Here is a 20,639-nt window from a genome sequence, read left to right as displayed (position 1 = left end):
AACTGTTGATTAAGTGATAGAAGGGTATAAAAACCTTCAAATGATATGAAGAAAAGCAGAACCACGGTAAGAGAAAGTAGAAACCAAAGACACAATTATGTGTGAAGCATCTGGACAAATGTATTTTATTTACAACCAAAAAATATTTATATTCTTTCATTGAGCAACATGGCAAAACTCATCTCTGTTCTTATCAAAAGATACATTTTCAAGTCTTTAAACATTTAAAAATCATTACATATATACATATCTTCGTTTGATACAAACTATTTATTTAATAAAATTGTAGTGTATCCTCTCCTGGAGAAAGCTGAACGTCACAATAGCTCCAAAGGCCGACCAGTTTGTATAAAAAACCACCATCATTCACAGAGTCATTTTGACTAATCTTTAAGTATCCATTTGCAGCTTAGTAAACTGACGATAATCATATAATACTTATATATATATATATACATACTTATAATACTACTAATAGTGAAAAACGACTTTTCCTAGAGTAACAATGTATGACAAGCAAAGCTGGGATTGACCCGCCCCTCCCCCCCCCCAAACCCCCCCCCCCCCCCCCCAACAAACCGACAACTCAACATTCTTGTTGTTACAAGTACAAGGCTATACACTTATGTTGAAGGTAATAGTTTTATAACATCAAAAGGCTGAAAGTTAATTATATTTATCTCTCTACAAATCTGACTTTGTAAGCCTCTGGGGCTGAAGTGATGCCAAAGACACCTTTGAGAGGTGGGAGTTGACCCTTCACAGCAGGTTGTATGTCAAACCGTTGGCAGATCCCGGCCAGGAAGAGGAAGAGCTCCATCTTGGCCAAAGACTCGCCCAGACAAACCCGACGACCTGAGGATATTGAGAAACAGACCCAAATTTAGAACCGAAAATAGCAACCTTGAGTTTTAGAGTATTGCAATCGAGGAAACTCAATTTTTACGTTATTTAAGAGGTTGTATGAATTTTGACATTGAGTTTAACTAACTGTAAAAAATCTTCAGTTTTGACTTTATGTAATAGGTGGCATGAAATTTGACATTAAGTTATACTATCAAGAAAACTCAGTTTTTGTGTTATTTAAGAGGTGGTATCAATTTAGTAATGAGAAGGGGGAAAGACTAGTTCTACACAAAGTAAGTTTAGAAATGGGTTCAAGTCAACATTGCCACGACTCTTATTCATCATACTATCAACTGAGCTAACAGTGCTCTCAACAAGTGTCATGTGTTTTCGCATGCCAACAAAAGATACTTTTGACTTGATCAGAAGTTAAAAAAAAAAGAACTTAACTCTTTGAACACATCGTAACTGACACTGAGTAAGTTTCATTGGCACCAACCACAAAACAATCCCCATGATTTCATCTTTTTTAGCAAGAGTATTATCTTATATCAATGTGATCAAATAACTGAAACTTACCCAAAGAGAAAGGTACGAATTCTTCATAGTTCTTCAAATTTCTGTCACCATCCAGAAATCTCTCTGGGCGGTAGTTTCGAGGGTCACCCCAGGTTTTTTCATCCCACAAGACACGATCCAGATTGGGAATTACAGTAGTGCCTTCTGGAATGGTGTATCCCTGGACAGTTGTTGTCTTTGTGCACACATGCTGAAGGCTGAAATGTTAAACAGTCTAGCACACACATATAGCGAACATGGACACTGCAAAACACGCACACAGCAAACACATTTTCAGATCCTGAATTTTATCTCATACATATATTATATATATATATTTATTATATATTCTTTGTATTTAAAACATGTATACATAGCAAAATTTGTACATGATTTAACGAAAAAGGTTTCCATGTCCCTCTGATTTTGCTATGTGTGAGCTAGACTGTAATGTGAAATTTAATGGCCAAGTGATCCGAGCTGTTAAACACTGACATATTCTGTTCTGACACTGTTAGATAATATAAATGTATTTAACATTTTAGTTTGAGCAAAGAAAAGCATGTTGACATGTCAACTGCCATTAAGTGCTGATACAGAGTGAGACATACGAACAGAAACAACAGAAGGAACAGTAAGTAGTACCTGCCACTGGCATTCTCCAACCACCCACAGACATTAATAAAGACTGCGGTAAATCAATGGACAAAAGTGTTAGGGTGTGTGTACAATTTGCAATTTGTCTAAACTTGAAAACCCATTATGCTCAGGGTACTTAAAAGACTGGTTGTACAAAAAACTAACTTTTACAACATTCTAGAATTTGATCCAACGACACTTTTAGAAAGCCAATCACTTGGCAAAACTGTAAACAATATTTGAAACATTTGTGATTTTGATAATTTGAACCCATACCACTCAGAAAACAAACTTGGACCGATCCATTACAAATGTGAAATAACAGTGGGGAGAGATGTGCGACTTGCGTAAAAAGCTAACTATGCACCAAACAAAAATAGTCAGTAAATACCATTCACTGATAATGCTTTGGTAGAATGTGAAAGAGCAACTGAACTTAATTTTCCATAGAATTATTTCTGGTATATTTGATCTGAAATTTCGCACAGGTCTTTCTGACCATTATTCAGCATGCTCTTTGAACACCTCTAAGGTGCAAAATTAGCACGTTGCCTATGAGCTCATTTGGCTAAAACGACTAAATATGGGTAAGAAGGATTTTACTTGACTTTGAAAAAAATGCTGATGGATTCAGAAGCAATGACTCAAGTCACAACACATTGTAATATGTCACAACAAACATCAACAAATGTTCTTTCACAGTAACTATGGTATAAAGTCAAGGAATCGACAGGAGTTTCATTAAGATCTATAGAAAAGGGCTACTTTTCACCCCTTTTTTGTGGGGGAGGCGCTTCATCATTTTGATTAGACATATGGACATTTAGAGAAAATTGACGGTTGTAGTTTTACAGTGTATGACTCTTACCTGAAAGGCACAATGCTGGCTAATCTTTGTGTCTCCATGATGCAGGCATTGAGATAGTTCAGTTTGGGTTTGTCAAGCATAGAAGGTGCTCGCTCTCTGCCCACCACGTCTTCAATCTCCTCATACACCTGGGTGGATCAAACAGTCAAACAGAAAAGTTTTCAAGTCAAAATGCAAAAGCTAAAGATGAGATTTTATGTTCTAATCAATAGAGGGGGGGGGGGGATGTTGAGTTGACGAGAGTGGAATCAAAATTTTTCTGGAAAATGCTCCTCTCACCCTATCATCCTGCTGAGAATCAAATGCGCCACTTTTGAACAGACCGATTCCTTGCCTTGTACGAGGGTGTCCAACTTCAACATGTGGACAAAATAATAATGCTACGTAATGATATTTTTTTCAGTACCCACTGAGTTTGGATATCACCAAAGAGAATTCAGGTTCCAAATGAGGCCTACTGTTAAACAGGCATACATATTATTATGTAATACTTTGTTTAACACAAACCCGTGTAACACAAAACTCCTCTTAACTGAAAGGATTTCAAATTCTTATTCCCCCCGCCCCTCTTTATTCTGTGCTTTGCAGCTTCCCATGACACAGTGATTCCCGCAAATTTTGTTAACATGTAGGAATTTAGCGGACAACATAGCGGAGTGGACAGGGTAATCCTTCGCCTTAACTCATGCGCTTGCAAAAACAAACACGTGAAAAGTGGAGGCATCTGAAGAGGCTCTCTGTCATACAGCGCCCCTACAATCCTCGTGGATTATGGGATCAGTGACCAGTGCATGACCAGGAATTTTCGTCTGTTTCATCATTCCTCCCGGCTAACCCTCCCCCTATCCTTATTATTTTTATTGACAGTTGCCTACCGTTGTCAATACACATCCCACAGAGTGCGTTCAGTAGGTAATTCTTTCTTCTCTAACCGCACTACTTCAATCAGACTGCAACTTCTGTATTCCTGATTCAGTCACTTTATTTCTACTTCAACCCAAGCAACTCCATCTGAATCCTTAATTACAATTCATTCTTTCAGGTCCATTTCTTAGAATACTTCAGAACACTTTTGTGTTTATTCCCTCTTTCTAACACTCAAATTGGTACCTGGGCTGTAATCGTTGGTCATTGTATGTAGTAGACATGAGTTCCTTCTCAAAAAGGAAAATTATTGCATCAAAGATCTGTGACATCAGCTGGGATGTTGTATACCCCTCAGACCAGTATTCCTCCAAGCCTCCTAAATAATCTTAACTGTGTCAATGGTGTCGTAAAACGTTAACAAACAACCAGACACTCAAAGAAATCATTACCTTTGTTAAGATATCTGGATGGTGAATCATAAACAAGTAAAACCAGACAATGGTGGTGCTGGTTGTCTCAGTCCCAGCCAGAAATAGATTAAGAATCACACGTGTCAGGTTCCCATCTGACCATGAAGTACAAAAAACAACAATCAGTTAACATTACTCACAACCCTTAGTTCATCATTTTCATCACAATCAATAATTTTTTTTCCATGATGCTTCTCACATATGTGCCCTCATGCATTCCACCTAAGCTGCTCATTCACAGTGTGACTCATGCTTTAGCAAGTTCAAGTTGTTTTCCGTAATTACTGATAGCAAATATACTTATTTCGTATGCAATTCTTTTTTCACAACAATACATTGTAAGGTTGAGATCTACTTACACTTACAAATCTACGTAGCACCTTACACTACATACATATAGGTTTTCGCTCCAACACGTTTAAGTAATATTGTTTTAAGTTCAGTTTTAAGAAGCTCATTTAACATTTACAAATATGGTTATTTTGTACAATGATACTTATATTTGGATTATTTTCCCTTCCAAAGTAAACCCATAATTACTAATAAAACATAATTGTGGGGCATATCTTAGCTTTAATTATGATCTTCACAGTAAAAAAACGTCCTAGTTTCTAACAATAGAGTACAAGTGAATCATCGGCAGAAACAAATTGTCCTTGCAAGTATTGTACTATTCCTGTGTCTCATTCAACCATTTCTTCACATTACATGGCTGTCAAACTGAATAACAAATAAGTAATTTACCTAAACTAAAATATAAAGTGATTTAAAGTACATGTCATTTGTAAAAAATAAAGCAAGATAAACTAAGACTCAATATAGAAGACTACTACTACTAACCATCCATAGTGGTTGGCTTTCCACTTGACTGCCTCTTCCTCATCTCCTGGACGTAGGCAGCTATCAGGCTACTATCTGTGTTGTTCTCATCAATGTTTTTGCTCATCGGCACTACGTAGCGGTCACTGAATTTTCACACAGGTTAAAGAAATCATACAAAGATTCAAAGCAAGAAAATATATAAGAGCTTGGGTAACACTAGTATACTGGTAATAGTAGGCCTACCATATATTCAAAATTCTCCCTTTTTTCTCTTTTCTTATAATTTGTCACTCACTTATATTTTTAACTGTGAACATAGCTTTGAAAAGCAGGTATCCTCGTATGCAGCCTGAGAAAGTTCTTAGAGTTGATTTTAAAAAAATATATCTTTATTGATTCTATCAATCTTGTGCTGTCAGTGTCCCTACATTTTAGGCAACTGTCTATAGAGTGGAAACATCAGACAAAAGGAAAAACAAAAGATTAATAAAACTTTAGAAAAAGCATCAAGAACCCAACACAACACTCAAAGCAATTTTGACAGACAGACAGACAAGCAGATGAAAGGCTGAACAATATTGCAGGTATGAGTGCAGTGTTGCATGTGTATGGTATGTGTGTATAGGGTGGGGGGTAAGGACCTTAAAACAAAGGGGGGGAGGAGGAAGGTGTACATGTGTGCTTGTATATGTGCATATATTTGAGTTGATATGATGCTATGTATTCATATTTTGGATTGCAGGAGCTGACGAAAGTACTGGGTTAATTTTTTCAAATGAAGGGTTAAGCATTATCTTATTTTTATCTTTTCCAATCAACAAACAAATGTGATTGCACACAGAGAGCTATAATATGTACAGGAAATGTGCAGGAGTTTAACACTTTACCTAACATAAATAAGTTATTTAATAGGTAGCCTGGACATAGTGGGGTTTTGGGAAGTTTATTGTTTAATTGTTTGGTATGAAAAAGACTGGAGAAAAGATACTGTCTGAGACTCAAGCAATCCACTTAAGTCTGTTTGGATACTTTTTACACCAGAGACGGAAAATAGTTTTTGTTGTGTTAATTGTTCCTATCAGAAATCATGAAAAGCAAGAAAACCAAGCCTTGGCCATGGCATAATTACTGCATTTTGTTGATGTTGAAAGGTGCATCTTCGACAGAGCTTTAAGAGGATATATAAATCGAACATTCTAAAAATTTGGACTTAAGCGGATTACTTGCGACAGCAAGGATGTGGTAAGTACAGTGCAGACAAAAGAAGCCATCCACTTATTTCACACCAAAAATACAGAGGTACCAAACAAGTGGGGGGGGGGGGGGGGGGGGGATATTGAGCCCCCATTTAGTGGGATAGAAGATATAAATATATACACATCCCACTATCTGTGACCAGTACCATAGGACACATAAGACAAGATAAGATAAGATACATCTTTATTGTCCAGATTCTGGCACATTGGTTGGTGTTCCACCATGGGTACACACACACACGCACACACACACACACACACACACACACACACACACACAAACACACACAAACACACACACGTACACATGTGCACACACATGCACACACAAGTAGGCTTACAATCACATGCATAATGTAAATGAGCAGCAATATAAACAATAATAATCGTAAGCTAGATACACACTCAATGTTATTTTGATGCATGCTCTAAGGTCGTAAGTACACTAAACAAGATGGTTAAGATGGAAGCATTTTGATAGATGATGGTAAAAATGACCTTCTGTATCTTTCTTTGTTACAGATCAGAAGCATGGGTCTTTTACTTCTGACTGATGTTTTTATTTGAGGAAACAAGGGATGTTTGTTGTCTAAAAAGATGGAATTAATTTTCTTAGTGCAAGCTGTTATGTACAATTCATCCAAGTAGGGGAATGAAGATGTTGAAATTTTACATGCTTTTCGTATTAGTCAATTTAATTTTTCTTTATCTTGTCATACATAGTCCATGTGATTTTCTTTCTTGTACAAAAAAAGAAAATCTATTTAAACTTGGGGAGATTTGTTTAGCTGTATTGCCGATTTCTCGAAGGAAAGGTGAACATTTACAGGACAGCTTGTGGAGGAAATAAATAAAACGTTTCTCCATTTATTTAGATAAAATGTATTATACGTCATCATTTCTCTTTACATAACAAAAGATTTTTAAAAATTATGATAGTCTAAATAGAAAGAAACAGACCAAAAGATCGGTCGATGAGGTAATGTGAGAAATAAAAGAAATGTGTTGAGGAATGTCGAAGAAAAATGAACACAGGAAAGTATTTAAAATGTATTAAATAAACACCTTAAACGAAAACAAACGTAGAACATTAGAACCCCCCCCCCCCCCCCCCCCCAAGAATTGGGACTGCACAGGATAATTAATAAGTACGTATCATTTTTTAATAAGCGTAGGACTTTAGGCCCTTCGAATAATCTAGTAATCTAGAATGAAATAATTGACAACAATAACCGGTTTGAATTCTGTTTGAGCATCTAGTGCTCTTCATTGATTCTAAAGTTACATTTAGGACAGCATATAATATTTCCAATTTACATATTTGCCTAGCAAAACCTATAACCTTTGGTCGGCACAGCCTTGTGTGAGGCATTTTCAATAGAGTGTGGCTACTACAATATGAGAATGTCGGGGAAAAATGTTAAATAAATTTAAACGACTAAACATCTACAAATATTAATACTAGTTTGCACAAAACCTCTTCAATAAAGCTGTGTCAAATGACTAAAAATCTAGAGTCTAGACTTTTGCTCAGGAAGCAACATCTATAAAAGAAGCCAGGAAATTAGCCTTGTCCACGAATGTCTGCCCCTTTAATGGCAGTTGTGATGCTGACACAATTGTCAAACAAAATTTGAAACATGTGTAAAGACATCATTTTTGCAGGAGAAATTCAAAATGATCCACTCTATTATATTGAAGGTAACATTTAGAATCAATACTGTATAAGTTGCATTGGAATGTTACTTTTGAGAACATTTGGAAATATTTTCATATATAATTTTCTTCAAACCAGTGATAAACTGTGTTTTGTTGGAAAGAAAAGCCCCCTTATCATTAGAAAGTAAACATATGCACTCCCAAAAAGCTGCAACAGAATACAAACAGCAGAGGCTCTCAAACCCCCCCACTGAAACGCATTTAATCCATCACAAAAAACAAAAGTACTCAAGCATTGCCGTTACCTAAAGCATGATTCAGACAGACAATAAAATAATTTAAACATTTATTAACATACTCACTTTACAAAGCTGAGAACCTCGTTAAAATTCTCCAGCAATTTTTTTGCCTTAAATAAGTCACCAGGCAGAAAACGAAGCCATGGATATACATTAAGGATGGCCGTTTCACCCACTAGCACAACCTGTTGAAACAGGAGATTTTCAATTCAAAATTAACAAAAAAATCAGGACTCAAACTTTAGTAGGAAGCAAACAGCCACTTTTGACCCCCCGCTCAGTCAATTTTTCCTCATAATTTCAAATCATTTGGGTAATCAGAGTGTTAGGCAACGGATGGGATGAAAGCAATGCCCCAAAAGAAGTACAAGTATTAAAGGAATGAAACGTCATCACTGTGCTTTCAAGCCTCTGGCTGTAAACGCATTTTTTGAAAAAAAAAGGCTGAGAAGGTGTCATCTCATAATTGTCACAGACACCCAGAGCATCTTGCGAAGGGTTGAGAAAGGGCTTCTTCGGAGTGAATGGATGAACCCAAAACAACATTCATCCCTTAGAGCCATCACGTGGATATTCTCTCCTGGGCACTCTGGAGTGAAAGGCAATGAGGAGGCTGATAGGCTGGAAGGCAGTGCTGTGGTTGATGGTGAGGTGAAATTTGACAAAGGAGAAGTGTTGAGGACCCTGGAGAAAAAGTTGCGGGATGAAGAAGACAGGGAGACAGCAGAACACCACGCAATCGTAAGGATGCGGGAAATGGGGATAGAGAGGGGATAAGGAAGAAAGGAACGATTATCTGGAAAGTAAAGACGTCGCCATAGTCAGACAGCCACTGGAACAATCAGTATGGATACCTTGCGGGCTTTGGTGCTGGGGGGAACTGAGCACTTATGGACCTGTCCGGTGTGCAATGACGTTTTGCCCAGGACAGGTAATACAGGTAATACAGGGACAAGAAAGAAACAAGTGTGCACTTGGGTGTATGAAAATATTATTGTGTTTGAGTGTTTGAATGTGAGTGTGTGTGTGTGTGTATGTGTGAGTGTGTGTGTGTGTGTGTGTGCGTGCGCGCACATGTGAGTGCATGTATGTGTGAGAACGTGTGTGGGTATGTGTGTTCAAATATGTGTGCGTGCACGTGTGTGTGTGTGTGTGTGTGTGTGTGTGTGTGTGTGTGTGTGTGTGTGTGTGTGTGTTATAACAGTCTCGTTTATAACAGGATTTTGGCTTTTGCAGGCTTATAATCTCTTTGTTCAATCTCTTTTAATTTACAATAAAAATTAAAAACTTCTTTTATAACAGGCATTCTGACAGACATGCTTAGCTATAAGAGTGATCCAACCATCGACATCATCCCAAAAACAAATGGACAAGAATGGAGAAAAAAGAAGATGAAGCAAAACAAAAAAAGAAAAAAAAAGCCAACATTGATGGTGCATTGCTCCTACATAACTCACAGTAGGCCTAGATGATTATTTACACATTAAAATTTTATGATGTGTCAAATGTGTACACAGGGGAGGGAAGGGGAAAGCTGAACACGCTTTGGTGTTGATGCATAAATGGTGTAAATGATTTAGCGCAACCTTGGTCTAGCACAGTGGTTTTCAAACTGTTTTCGCCAACCGCTCTCGTTTTCACCCAACCGAGTCCCAGCGCCCGCCCCCCCCTTCCACTCCGCCCAAACTATCAATCTGACATAACGACATGAATATTAACAATCACAGATTAAGGGAGAGCTCAAACAGCAGGGTACATTACATCGTGCCTAAATTCTAATGATTTGGTTCTGAATAGAATTAATACGTGTATTATCCCAATATTAGAAGGAAGCCACAAATAAATCAATGATCATTGGTTTGAAAACAGATTGTCATTATCTTTATGAAACGTTTTCTCCCATCAACACGATGCAATAAAGTGGCCTGTGATTTGTATATATCCATAGCAAAACATAAAGAATAATATGTTAAGTTGTTCAAATGTGATAAACCACTTGGCGCTCATATCATGATCTTATCAGGCGCCGTAAAACCTCTACTAAAATTAAAAACATAAACCACAAGAAAGAAAAAGTATGCTTGGATATTAGTCTGTAATCATCACCACCACCACCACCACCATCACCATCATCACCATCATCATCATCATCATCATCATCATCATCATCAGTTTCAGCAGCAGCGGTAACACATGCACATAACAAACTCTATTAAACAAGTGAGTATATATGAATGAGAGGCCAACACCTTAAAAATAAAAATAAAACACACTGAGGTATCAAGTAAGGGTAAACTATGGAGTAAGCATATATATATATATATATATATATATATATATACAAATAAGTCACTAACACCTACTTAATGGGAAGGATGTTTGTTTTTGTAAAGTGTTTTACGGCGCTCGCAACTGCATAGGTCATATGAGCGCGCGGGACACACCTAATATTTTTATTTGGTAGGAAATTTGGAATTTTGCCCGGGTGGCGGCCGAAGCCTACTCTTATCGATTTTAGACCACCAAGGGATCTTTAACGTGCGCAACTTGCACACGGGTCCTCCGAGATTTTTCGCCCTTGTCCGAGAAGGATCTTTCCTACCAGAAGATCAGGAGGTGGCTGAAAGACAGCAGTAAGAAGAAGCCAAGGAGTAGCAGTAGAAAGGCTGCAGAAAGAATCAGGAGCCCAGAGGAAGGGGCAAAGGAGGTGAGGGGGTGGGGGTAGAAAGAGGAGACGAAAGCAGACGACAGAACATTGCTAGAGAGCAGGAAATGAGGTGAAAGGAGACAAATATAGAGAAGAAAATTTTTCGGTCGCCACTCGGATTCGAACCCGGGACCTTTTGAATGAGAAGCCAACACCTTAACCTCTATGCCACGAGAGTCCCCCATGGGAAGGATGAACCTTGTGAGACGAAACCAACGGGTTTCAGACTGGAAAGTGGCAGACGCAAATCCCCAAGCTCTGTGATCCTTAGTTTGTTCCTCTGTTTTGTTAGCAAACTTGCCACTGCACTGAATCCCCTTTCTACTAGATAGGAGGTGGGGAAAAGCGATGAACAGCTTCTTGATCTTTTCCCACAGGGAGAGATATTAATTGTCTTCCACAAGTCTTCAACCAGAATGACTGGTACGACTTCCTAAACAAAGGTTTGATTTCAAAGTCACTTTTCATTTTCAGAAGCTCTTCTTCAATTGCTACTGCCAAGTTACCACATGTTTCAGTGTTGAATGGGTCCAGCAGGGCCTACCCAGTCTGAAATTTCCAGTTAAAAAATATCACTAACCCTTGTCTTCAAATCAGCATGCAAATCTCTGTGGTGGTTGGTATATTTCTAGTTCCTCGTCAGACACCCGCCCTTCATTCAGTGTCTCCGTCAAGCTGTCTGTGAATGTCAATGGGGCTGATTTCTTTAAAACGCTTATAAATAAACAGTACGGACCTGTCATCAACGGTGCCCCATCTGTTTCTCAGGCAACTATTGGTCAGAGGGATCTGTTTCTCCTCGAAAAATTATTGGACCAATTTGAAAATGGATTCGCCTTTTGTATGTTTCCAATATTTTCGCAAATAACAATTCTTGCATTATTTCCTCACTCTCTTTGAACTGCATATAAGCAAAAAGCAAAGCTTCATTTCCCTGCAAAGTGGACTCTCCCAGCTAAAAACTGAACGTACGTCTTTTATGCATTTGGCACAATGACTCCTCAACATTTGCTGACATCCCATCAATACATCTTTGAACGGTATTGTCACTCAGCGATCGACTGGCTTCAAATCAAGATGTCAGTTTTGCAAATCAAAACAAAGGAGAAAATAACTTTCGCGCAAAACAGGCAAATCAAAACTTTTATTGGCCAGTTATTCGTAAGGGAAAACTGTTGAAATTTGCCAGGCGTGAATATCTCATCATTATGGGCTTTGTGTGCTGGGAAAGAAAGTTTTTTGTAGTAAGCAGTTTTGTAAACTATGCCTAAGATAACCGTTTCTTTGACTTTTATCAGCTTATTCTGTTTGTTTTATGTGGCTTCTTTCCCTTCACCATTTTATTTATTCATTTATTTATTTATTTTCTTTTACATTTCATGAAAATTCAACACCGCCCCCGCAACGCCCCCCAATCGCCCAATTTTGTCACAGCGCCCCCCAAACTGTCGCTACCGCCCCCAAGGGGGCGCTAGCGCCCACTTTGAAAACCATTGGTCTAGCACATCGTCTCATTGTGCCCTTCGTCAATTGGCCTTGCAGAATAGTTGCTGTTCCTGCCCGCACGCGCGCACACACATACACACAAACACTCAGAGAGACAGACAGACAGACAGACAGACAGACAGACAGACAGACAGACAGACAGACAGACAGACAGCAGAGAGAAAAAAAGAGAGAGAGTAAGAGGGAGAGGGATTCATGAAAGGGTTCTTTTGCAGAAAACAAGCCTAGCCTTCTCTCTAGGAAATGTGCAATATAATCTAGTTACAATTATAGAGAGTATCATCATCATCATCATCTTCATCGTTAATATTACTTGCTCATTGAGAATCTCCAATAAATGGACAAAGTAGGGGTCTCCGAGGTCAAATCGCTTGCCAAAGATGATGTTGCAGATGACGTTAGACACACAGTTGTTGGTCAGTGTTCTGACATTGCTAGGCTCACTCTTTAAGTCCTTCAAAGCATCCACGTAGGCCTCAACCTAGAAAAATAAAGTACCGGTATGCAAGGGTCACTATAATTTCAAACGAGAAGAAAGTCAGGGTCCTGTCTACATCATCATTGTACATGACTGTGTTTGGTCAAACACATCACTACAATTTTTGCTTGCCACAGCTAGGGCAACTTGTATGTTCTCCAGTTTAGAAATTTAATTCACTGTGCAAGAAGTGCGATGTCCTGGAGAAAATAATACAAACAAGATGGTATAAAACATCCCGATCTGAAAGCTTTTCTCCTCTCCCCCCCCCCTCCTTCTGTCCCTCTCCCGTTTCACTCAACCAAAAATATACACATATAAAAACAGACACCAACACACTTATATACACACACTAATACAAACTCAATCCCAATGCTCTTCGGTCTGAATATAATCCTGAACTGAAGCCTGTTTCCTTTTTGTAAGGTTACGATCCCCCATTCCTCCTCCCCTATACTACGAACTCAAATCTCATCCCTCCCTGCCTTTATTCCGTAGTCTAAATCCTGTGCTTAAGTGTATTAGTCCGTCGCCTTTCCATAGCCGATGTCTTGATCAAACCACATGAAAATATTAGGTAAAAAGCAATCGGACATCACATTTTTCAAGAGGTTCATTTCTCATGCAAATGAACCTCATTATTCAAGGTCCAGTCTTCAAATATTTGTTAGGAGCATTAATTGAGAATTTTCAAAGAGAAGAAGGGAAAAACGAAAGTAAATTTCATAGAATTTTTCATTTATTTATTGAGATACTGTTTCACAAGACAAACTGTAAAGCAAGAACAAAAAAATGCAGATAAACCGCACCAAAAATGCACACTTACTTCTTCTCCAATTTTTTCAGCCAAAGAGTTTTTCCCCATGCCAAATGACCTCAGAATCGACAGAGTCACTGTTCTTTGCTCTTTCCAGGTTTCTCCAGAAGCTGGTAGTATACCTAGAAAGAAAGAAAAAAATGAAAAAGTCAAAAGGAATGTTGGAGATCTGAAAAAGATAATAACACATTAGTGGTCTATATGTTTATAGTATGAAAAAGGAAAGATACGTGATAGAAAATAGGAAAAGTGCAGTGAGAGTGGCACTCTTTTCAACATGTTGAAGATGCTCAAATAGAGGGATCTATACGTCAAGATTAATCTCCTAAACAACTGTGTCAAGTAGAAGAAACAGAAAACTAACTCAAATAACAAAGTTCAAGAATGCTCTGCTGGAACAGTCGCCAGCACTCAAGTGGAGCTTAATACAAAAGGAATGAACGACATCACTAATCTCTAATGACAATAGATGGATAAGATCTGTCAGAGAAAAGTTCCAACCATCCTCGATATGTTGAGTCAACATGGCTGTGAAGTGAATAAAACGACACACAGGACACAGCAACAAGGACTAGGCAAAAGGTACGGTTTCAACAACCCTCTCAGCACAGATTCTCACTCACAAGACATGAAAAAGGCAAGAAAAAAAAGCACCCACCTTTGTATCCATTCTCGGTCAAACTTGGGATAAATAACTTGGGTCGATCAGAGAATATATCTGGCTGCTTGACTAGAGCTTCCTGTAGAGAAAATTTCTTGAAACTGAGTAAAATTTATGACATGATTATTCTGTCCCTCCCAAACAATGTGTAAGAAATTTGAGTACGATTTTGATAAGCCTTACATGAAACATATTGTATTGTGAGACAGAAACTCTCTGAATTGCTTCACACACACACACTTTCATTTGTTAACACCAAAAGAATTACTTTCGTGTTTTTCATCAAAAGTATTACTTTCATTTGTAACCTTGAAAGAGATTGATCGAGATGATTTTTGTTTGTCTGTGGGTGTCAAACCTCTCCCACTATACTAACCAGCTACCAGTAATATAATAAGTTCCATTATTTTTTTGAGAGTTTGCACTCTTCTGTATGGCTAATGATACAGATTATTTCAGCCTTGAAAGAAAAGAAAGAATTTGTCTGGAAAAACAAATATCATGGACCAGATGTTCATTTAATGATTATAATCACAATTTTAGAACAAAAAAGAACTAGAACAATACCTTCATCACGTCATATCCACTCAAAACAACTGTCAATTGGTTTCCGATGTAGATGCTGAATATATTGCCGGATCTGTTGAATCAAGACATAACAAATGATACTTAAGGGAGATGCACATAAAGCACAGAGAGCAAAATGGATGCCAGTCTATTCCTTTGTTGTAAACTGTCAGGTAAACTGTGTTTAGTAAGGTGGGACTTACGGTTGACCACATTTTTGCAATAGACCATCAAGTGGACCAGCACCCAATTTATTCTCGTAACATAAAGTTGCATTACAACTTTGACTGAACATGCATAAAAAGATGTTTCTGTTTGTGTGACCAAGATTGTAGAGTCTCCTTTTGCTGATTTTTTTCAGATATATAATATATATATTATACACACATATGTTGTTGTTGTTGTTGTTGTTAGCGATCCAGTAGCATCTGAACGTTAACTCTTCTGCATGATGCCATTTGGTAATAGTTGCATGTTTGTTCTAATTGTTGTCTTGAGGAGTAGAGGCAATTAGATGTGTGGGGTAGCTTGGGAAGAAAACATCCCCTTAAATCAGTTAGTTTTCTACAGAAGAGCAGATGATGTTCCACAGTCTCTGAGGGGTAGTCACATAGTGGGCAGGCAGCAGACTGCTTAACTCCAATTCGGTTGAGATGTTGGTTGAGGGGTACGTGTTGTGTTCTAAGTTGGAAGATTATAAATTGATCTCCCCTCCTCAACTCATTGATTGGATCTTTGACCAGTGGTTTATTCATGTGGCCATACATCCTCCTTCCTATCGTACCTGTGGCCCAATCATTCATCCACTCTTCCTTGAGGTTTGACTTGATCATTTGGCAGCAGGTGGTGTAATTCGTAGGAATTTCAGGCTGAGGGAGGCCAGCTCCTTTCTTTGCCAGAGCATCAGCTCTTTCATTTCCCGGTATCCCAGTGTGGGCAGGAATCCAGTGTAGGACTACTCTGACGTGGTGCCTACTTATCAAATTATGTAGACTCCAAATCAGGTGCAATATATCTTTGTTCACATCAGTCCCACTCTCAAGTGTCTCTAGTGTTGAAAGGCTGCCTGTAAAGATAACGATGTCTGTGGTAGCAAGTGGGTTAGTGTCAAACAAGTAGTTGATGTAGTTTCTGTGTTGGTGATAGCCCGTTGTTCGGCAATGAAATTGGAGCAGATGGACCCGCTGGAATTAAAGAATATATATAATATATAACATATAACACAAACAGAAACACCCCCCCCCCCCCCCCTCGAACAACAACTGTCCTGCTGGGAAAAATAGAGACAATGAGAAATAAGGGAAGACCTCCAGCATCATCCATTGAAAATGTAAAATCCAACAGAGGTCTAAGACTTCATGAAATAATACATCAAAGCAGAGACCAGGAAAGATAGAGCCTGTTGCGTCAAGGAGTGGGACACCACTGGACGAACACCGCCATGGTGCTAGGTGATCTATGCATCTGAGCACTCAGTGAGCACACATAAATAGATATATATATATATACAGTATAGATCTAACACGGATAGGTTTAACACAGAAGATTTGAAATTCCGCGTCCATCGAACTGTGTCTGCCATCCTGCTTTTTTCTTCTTCATCTTTGCAAGAAATCCCTCGAACTACGGATCTCTCAAACTACCGAGGCCCGTCTCGACGTATTCGAGCATTCCGTGTTATACTGTATCTGTCTACAACTATTAATTTATTTATTTATCTATCAACTGATTGATTTGTCTATCTCTCTAAATCCATCCATCCATCCATAATAATATAAGTCTATAATAATATAAGACTAGCTCTGTAAGCACCAAGAAGGTCACACTATTGCACTACTAGTAGTAGGCTATTAGTATTAGCATGGATCAATTTTGCTTTCATGTACGCACTATACATTTTAGTAACCAAAATGAAATATCTCGTATTACTTGAAATATTGTCTAAATTATTCAAAGCTATTAATAGACACCAATGACAATCACAAGACTTACTTTGCAGTCCACTCTTCCATTTTCCCCCTCGGGTTTTTTGCAATCATTGGAAAGTGTCCTAAAAATGGGAACGGTCTCTGAGGGATGGGAGGGATGTTGACTGGCTGGTTTGACCGAGGCATGAAAAAGTAGACCAGGGTCAGCAGCAGCACCACAAACACCAGAGGACTCAAACCAAAGCTTTGTACAATATCCCAAAACATGGTGATGTGCTATTTTATTTAAGAGCAGCTCAGATAGCTCGGTAATCAAACTTGTCACCTAGTTTTTGGAAAGAATGAAAGAAGGAAAGAGCCTTGTAACCATTTATATATTCATATATAAATCATACTTTTAGCATTTTAGAAAGGCAGCATGGCTGGTGTTGAGGAGTACAAAACAGATATACATGCCTTTCTTTTTGTATTATAATGTGTTGGAAGTCCTTCTAGGCATATGTCATTTTAAAGAGTTTTTGGGAGAGCAACAAGTAAAGAAAAATAGATCTAGATTTAATTCTAGATCTAGAATCTAGATCTACTTCTAGAGTCTAGGAGAAAAAAGAAAAAAAAGTAGACAAGGCACACAAAAAGGAGAATCTAGCCTAGGCCAATGTCTAGTCACAGAGTCAGTAGAACAAATTATAGGCCTATGTACAAAGTTCTACTTGATTTATTTATCTAGATCTAGATCTCTAGATCTAGATCTAGATTCTAGACTCTATAATAGAGAAGATAAATTGGCATACCAAAAAAATAAAATAATTAGAAACAAACTGAGTTTCGGAAACTCTTAGGGCAGGCCACCCTTACGCACACATTTAATCTAGATATAGATCTATATCTTCATCTGACATGATCACGACAATCGAAGTTTGAATGAATCCAGCGGACCAGCACAGCAAGATGACAACAATGCAATGGAGATGGCCAGATTTTGATACATACATATGACAAAAGCCCATTATGGCAAGACCAGATACGATGGTAAACGGGTTCCAGTGCAAGACAACTAACACTTCTACAACACGAAGATAAATATCGTTATCCAGAAATGACCAGAGTCAAACAATAAGTGGAACAAGAACGGTATTAAGATGACATAAACGATAAGGCCTGTTCTGAGGTAGTATTTTTGGCAACATTGAACAACTTAAATAGATCTACGTATTTTAGTTTTAGCGGTATAATAATTTTTTTTACTCGTAATATCGGAGTTTCACACATAGGCTAGTGGCGTCGGTGGCCTAGTGGTTATGCTACCGGACTCGTAATCATGAGGTTGCGGGTTCGGGGTTAAAGCCGCGGGCCCGACGTCGTGTCCTTAGGGAAAGACACTTTACATGAATTTTCCTCATTTCACCTTGGTTGGAATGGGTACCCAGCTATAGACTTTGAAAGGTCTTGTCAATTTGTTAGTGTTTGAGCGCTTAACTGGCTGCTTGCACTGTATGCTTCCTAGGAAGCTGAGAATGTTTTTGAGTGTTCTATGGTCTGCTGGGGTAACAATATAGTGTAAACCGCATAGAGCTTGCTTTCGAGTGGGGACATGCGCTATACAAATGCTATTTATTTATTATTATTATTATTTAAGTATAAGGTGACAATTCATTGATTATTTGGTCGCTTTTAAGCACTAAGAGGCTATCCCGAAAAATGCTGCTTTTGAGAAAATCGAAGGTAAAGTTTTTGCCCCTTGTTCAGCTTCTTTAAAAGACAAAGGAAGTTTTATCTATATATAAACAAATATACACACCAATGAAACCGAGCTTCTCCTACAGGTAGGGCAATGTCCACTTTAGGGGTAGGTCAAGATTTCTGAAAAACCCCGAAATCTGGGTTAGCCCGCTTGTACTTAAAAGCGACCATTTCTGTTGGATAGTAATCGAAAAGTGAACATGAAATATAGATCATATTTGACTTTAACAAGCAAACTTAGTAATAAAAGACAGAGTGTAATTTAAGAACACTCTAGCACATTGGCTACAACAAGTGTTAAGGGGGGGGGGGTTATAAACCCATCTCGGTAACGATGGTCTTTTTAGATAAAGCCCTATAGCAAGGAGGTATAACAGGAAAACATAAAATGTAACTTTAATTTTTTTGGTTAAGTGTACGGTTGCCATGGTAACGGCCGCCATATTGAAAATAAACAGCTTTCATAAAAGTAAAAAGGATTTTTTATTTACCAAACCAAATTTGTTCAAATTTGGTAAATTGATAGATATACTCAATACAAAATTTCATACCGTTGGGATCTTGGAAAATATCTTAAACAGGAAAAAAGTTAAAGTCGGATAACTGACCTACCCCTGCTCTTGCCTCTGAATTCGATTACATATTAATCCATGTAACTCATTCATGAAAGCATCGATTTTATTTCCCACCTGTATTAAGTTAGGTTATGGTATGAATAACAATCCCAGAAAATTTCATTGGAATCCCCCCCCCCCCCAAAAAAAAATAGATGTAAAAAAAACATCAAAAATTGAAGTTTTGAGAAAAAACGACATTCTGTTACATAATAGGCAAAATGAAAGTTCTATGACAGAACATCTGAAAGATGATGATTGTAACAAGAAGAATAAGCACTTTTTTAGATTTACAAGTGATTGGAGTTTTATAATACGTAAAAAGTCCGAAGACCTTAAATTGACCCAAAAATCGTTAATTTAACCCCCCCCCCTCTCCCCCGCCCATAAGGTATCTTTGAATGAAGCCACCAGTTAGCAGTTGGGAGAATGTTAAGACAAAGGGATCTTTGTCAGCGTAAAAGATTTGGGTCTTGAACAAAAATCCTTAGTTTTTACCCATGACTCCTTCTATCTGTCACGTACCAAGTCTTAAAAGTTTTTAAGGAATTAGTGTTCCTTGTTGTGTCTCGTCTAATGCAGCTATAATTTCGTCATAAGAATGCATTTGTAAGTAAATTTTAAGACGTGGCAGGTCTATATCTAAATTTTGGTGCAATATGAGAGCAAGAGCATCCATAATTTCCCAGCACATCGCCGGTCCAATTTGGACAGAAATAATCGCTGTTGGTGTTGCCTTTTGAGAAAAATAGGCTTGCCATTGTAGATATCAGCAAGTGCTCCCCTGGACTTGTTGTGTAGTCTCATCATAACTGAGTTGTTACCCTGATGTCAAACACACGAGCGATAAGATATATAGATATTCTCTAGAATTTTCACAGCTACAAATCAGACACACACACATAGACATTCAATCCGGTGTCCAGTTGCCCATTGGCCTGACCTGACCCGAGTCGACCCGCCCAGCCAATAGAAGTGCCGCGGCCACACAAAGGAGGTAAAACATAAATATGCAATCAGACGCCCCGGGCTTTGAGGCCGGCCGGCCACTGTCTTCACGGGCGAGAACGGGGCCTGGCTGGTCTGTATGTGGCAAAGAGAAGGCCTCACAGCAAGCTGGAAGCGGGGGATAGAGCTAGGAAAATATTTCACAGTTGTTTATAGGCCCCTTGTGTATATGTGTGTGCTTGTTTGTAGTTTGGGATTGTTGGTCCGTGTGTATGTTTTTGTAAGTCTTTTTGAAATGGGTTTTTGAACTGTTGTTGTTGTTTTTTGTTTGTTGTTCTTTTTGTTGTATTTTTAATCTTCTTCTTCTTCTTCTTCTTCTTCTTCTTCTT

General features: G+C 38.3%; 1 protein-coding gene across 1 annotated transcript in view; it reads right to left on the bottom strand.

The window, feature by feature from the left end:
• Positions 1–573: 573 nt before the first annotated feature.
• LOC101853171 (cytochrome P450 2C15) overlaps positions 574–20,639 on the bottom strand; it is a 23,766-nt gene continuing 3,700 nt past the window's right edge. The window contains exons 2-12 of the mRNA XM_005100880.3: positions 17,013–17,273; positions 15,021–15,093; positions 14,451–14,532; positions 13,802–13,914; positions 12,811–12,978; positions 8,348–8,469; positions 5,089–5,213; positions 4,228–4,343; positions 2,912–3,039; positions 1,426–1,622; positions 574–855 (exon numbers count right to left, since the gene is read on the bottom strand). Of these exons, the coding sequence (XP_005100937.1) occupies positions 677–855; positions 1,426–1,622; positions 2,912–3,039; positions 4,228–4,343; positions 5,089–5,213; positions 8,348–8,469; positions 12,811–12,978; positions 13,802–13,914; positions 14,451–14,532; positions 15,021–15,093; positions 17,013–17,215 (1,506 nt within the window). The 5' untranslated portion in view covers positions 17,216–17,273 and the 3' untranslated portion in view covers positions 574–676. The remainder of the gene's footprint in view (positions 856–1,425; positions 1,623–2,911; positions 3,040–4,227; positions 4,344–5,088; positions 5,214–8,347; positions 8,470–12,810; positions 12,979–13,801; positions 13,915–14,450; positions 14,533–15,020; positions 15,094–17,012; positions 17,274–20,639) is intronic.

The sequence above is a fragment of the Aplysia californica genome, unplaced genomic scaffold, assembly GCF_000002075.1.
Source record: "Aplysia californica isolate F4 #8 unplaced genomic scaffold, AplCal3.0 scaffold00264, whole genome shotgun sequence".
Taxonomy (NCBI): domain Eukaryota; kingdom Metazoa; phylum Mollusca; class Gastropoda; order Aplysiida; family Aplysiidae; genus Aplysia; species Aplysia californica.
This window is presented reverse-complemented; position numbering and strand designations above follow the sequence as displayed.